Source organism: Egretta garzetta, unplaced genomic scaffold (genome assembly GCF_000687185.1).
Source record: "Egretta garzetta isolate BGI_Z169 unplaced genomic scaffold, ASM68718v1 scaffold849, whole genome shotgun sequence".
NCBI classification, from domain to species: Eukaryota; Metazoa; Chordata; class Aves; order Pelecaniformes; family Ardeidae; genus Egretta; species Egretta garzetta.
In genome coordinates, this window is record NW_009260783.1 from 216,185 (window position 1) to 219,678 (window position 3,494).

At 64.5% G+C, this 3,494-nt stretch overlaps 1 protein-coding gene across 1 annotated transcript in view; it reads right to left on the reverse strand.

Moving 5' to 3' along the window:
* Positions 1–3,494, reverse strand: part of LOC104133020 (diacylglycerol kinase delta) — a 16,106-nt gene that overhangs the window by 1,975 nt on the left and 10,637 nt on the right. Inside the window, exons 14-23 of the mRNA XM_035901750.1 lie at positions 3,127–3,395; positions 2,711–2,812; positions 2,502–2,601; positions 1,897–2,004; positions 1,697–1,820; positions 1,225–1,332; positions 930–1,043; positions 627–761; positions 367–533; positions 104–221 (exon numbers count right to left, since the gene is read on the reverse strand). Coding sequence (XP_035757643.1) covers positions 104–221; positions 367–533; positions 627–761; positions 930–1,043; positions 1,225–1,332; positions 1,697–1,820; positions 1,897–2,004; positions 2,502–2,601; positions 2,711–2,812; positions 3,127–3,395 — 1,345 coding nt within the window. The remainder of the gene's footprint in view (positions 1–103; positions 222–366; positions 534–626; positions 762–929; positions 1,044–1,224; positions 1,333–1,696; positions 1,821–1,896; positions 2,005–2,501; positions 2,602–2,710; positions 2,813–3,126; positions 3,396–3,494) is intronic.

Here is a 3,494-nt window from a genome sequence, read left to right on the forward strand (position 1 = left end):
CTGAGAAACTGGGGGGGGTGGGGCATGGAGGGGTGACCCCTTGAGCGGCAGGACCCCAGGGTGGCTGGGTGAAGGTTGCCTTGCGCCCCTAGCCCCAGTTCACCTCCGAGCTGCCAGCAGCTTTGTTGGAGAGAGCTTCGCCCAGTGCCAGGGAGCTGGTGTTGACAGCGTGTGCCAGCTCCTGCTCCACGGCTTTGTGAGCCTTGGCTGCCTCGTGGATCCTGCAGGCAAGAGGGGCTGGAGCTGCTGGGGCTCCCCCAGGCTCGACAGGCAGTGTGGGATGAGGAGACCCCTGTGGCTCTGGGTGGCCACAGCACAGCTCCCCCTTTCCCTGTGCCCGCCGCATCCCCCATCCCTCAGCCTGACCTGGTGATGAGGGTCTCGGCAACCCGTGAGACCTGCTGCAAGAGGTTGCTCTCCTCCTCAGTCAGGTACTCCATGGACTGCTGGGAGCTGAGCCGCGGCCGGGCGGCTGCTCGGTAGCTCTCCCCCTTCTGCTTGTCCTCCCAGGACTTGAGGGTGCTTTCAAATGCCTGCAGGGGATGGAGATGGCCCCCCTCAGCCTGTCACACCTCCCCATGCCCCAGCGTGACCCCGCTGCGTGGGCTGTGCAACTCTGAGCTCACCCGGTCCCTTGTCAGCATCTGGGCTCGGTTCTTGTGCTGGATCTTGATGATGCCGGGCGGCTGGATCCAGGCTTCTCCGTCCACCTGCACAGGGACGCCCTCATCCCCCCGGATGGTGATCTTCACCACGCGGCACTGTGGGGTGGACAGCCTGGTGTTGGCATTGCATGGCACTGAGCCAGGGCTGAAAAGCCTCCCAGCACCATGCCCGTGCCAGCCAGGAGCCTGGCCGAGCCACACCACCCCAGGCTCCGCTGGGGCTCCAAAAGCTTTCCGACACCATGCAGGGTCCCTTGCCCCTACCTGCGCTATGCGATGGTGCTGGAGGTTAATGACCCGCGACACAGCCATCTGGATGCTGCCAAAGACAGCTACCACCTCCAGCTTCTTGTCATCAAAGGATGGAGCCCCGAAGTTCTGCAGAGGCCCAGTACAAGTCAGACCTCCAAACCAGGCTCATTTTGGCACCCAGCATTCCCCCCCCAAATGTGCCCAAGGCAGGGACACCCTAGGCCCCCGCCCGAGGGCTCCCAGGTTCCCTGGGACCATCGGAAGGATGTCGTCCTCCCCCTCCCCACCCTGCGGCGCTGTCACTCACATTGTCCTCCTTGGTGCCTCCCCAGAAGTTGATGCCCCCGGCGTAGCTGGGGATGTTGAGGACAGCGATGCCCTGCAGGCTGGGCAGTGAAATGGGCACCCCATCGCACTGCAAGAGACAGCTGAGCCAGAGCCTGGGGGGCCACCGCACCACTGCCCCTCAGAGGGACGGGTGAGAGGAGCTGTGGGCTCCCCCCCTGCCGGCCACAGGCTCTGCACGCTCCCTGGGACACTGGGCTGAACCAGCTGTTCTGGACTGCTGGCTCTGCCTCAGTTTCCCTACCCCCGAACAGGGGGGGGCTGCCTCCGGGGAGATGTAGGCTGTAGTATGTGCCACCCAGATGCACACCCCTCCATGCCAGCATGGCAGCAGCTCCTCTATCCAGGTGCAGAGTGGGTAAACCCCACCAAGCCCTCCTGTGCCCCTTCACAGACCCAAGGGCACTGGCAGCCAGAGCCTCACAGCATCCCACCCCCTTCCTGGGGGTGTTTGCAATCTGCCGCCCACCCAGAGGTGCACACTGGGTGCAGGTGGAGAACCTGCCGCAGGAGGGGGGGGGGGGCGACCCAAAGGCTCCTGGCAGCCTGATGGTCCCTCTGTCGGGGGGAAGAGCCAGGGAGAGTACATGTTTTTCCCAGGGGAATTTGGGGGGGGGGGGGGTGTTCAGCCAACCTGCACTTCTTGGGGTGCTCATCCCGTTTATTGTTGAACTCCAGGGAGATCTTCGCATCCAGGCCGATGCCAAAGTAGTTATTCATGACGCATTTCTCTGAGAAGTGGCTGAAAGTGGCAGACAGGGTGGGTGAGCTGGGAGGCAGCTGCACCGTGGGGCTGGCACTGGGGGACGGGGTGTAAAACCCGCAGGAGCTGCGGTGCGAGCTCCTGGAGGGGTTGGCACCAGGAAGCCTGACTCAAGCCGGCAGGGATGGCTGGAGCCCCGTCAGTCCCCACGGTGCGACACATGTGGTGCACCCAGGACCTGCCTGCACTGGGCAAGGGGGGAGCCCCAAGCTCCCAGCACAAGCACAGTGCTGGCCGAGGGGCTGGCAGCAAGAGATCCTGCACCGGGCACGTGCAGGCTTCCCTGGCATGGGCACCCCCAGGCCAGGGAATGCTGGGCAGCCAGGATGCCACACTGGTGGGCAGAGGATGCCCCAGCGGCCACCCTCAAGCAGCAGTGTGGTCCTAGCTCTGCTCCTCTGCTCCCGCTCTGGGATGGAAAGCAAGGGTGAGCCCTTGGACCTGCCCTTGGTCCCTGGACAGGACCCCAGACTCACAGGGCGCTGGGGTCTTCGGGGAACTGCAAGCTGCCAAAGGTGTCCGGCCGGTCCAGGATGACGGAGGAAGATGCAGAGGTCACCGTCTCCCGCCGGGAGCCTGGCCAGGGGAGAGAGGAGGCAGCTGCTGAAGTGGCTTTTACCTGAGCCCATACCAAGGCTCACCCCCATGCCCCTCCAGAAAGCCACGTGCCCCCCTGGCATCTTACTGAGCCTCTCCTCCTCCTTGTTGAGCTCCTCTGAGCTGTCCTTCTTGCTGGGGCCCATGCTGCCCCGGTAGGCTTGGGTCTGCTTGTTCTGCTCATCCACAGCTGGATGTAAAGAGAGGTGAGACAGCAAGTCCCGGGCAGCTCCGTGGCCCTGTGTCCCCTCCCTGGGTCAGCCGTGTGGGCCCGTGCCAGGCAGGGCCCAGAGTGGCACCTCTGCCCCATGTTGGGGACCTCCCACAGCCACGCCAAGCGTCAGAGAAGGGCTGATGCCCTCGGATTGCACAGCACTGCTGCTGCCCCAAGGATTCAGATGGGGAAACCAAGGCACTGGTCCAGCTCCAAGCTGTGGTGGCTCCGCAGCCCGTGCCAGGCTGCTGCAGCGCCACGCGAGCTGCCAGCCCCCGCCACCCCCTCACCTTTCTCCGCCTGCTCAATGATTTGCCGCAGGGCTTTCTTCAGGCTGTTTGCCCGCAGCATGAGCTGCTCCTTGGATTTGAAGATGCGAGGCATGGGGCTGGGGTTGAAGCTGCCACCTTTCTCCTGGTCCTTGGTGTCGGCAGGGGGGGCCTGCGCCGTTCCCTCAGGGACCACAATGGCCTGAGCCTCCTCATTCAGCTCCCGCACCAGTGACTCCAGCTTCTCGTTCAGCATGGCGCACTGTGGGACGCCCAGCACGCTCAGCGCTCTGGCACAAGCCGCTGCTCGCCGCCAGTGCTGGGCACTTCTCTGGGCCCTCCTGTGCTTGCCAGGACACCCCCAGTGCCTGGGCACCCCAGCACAGCAC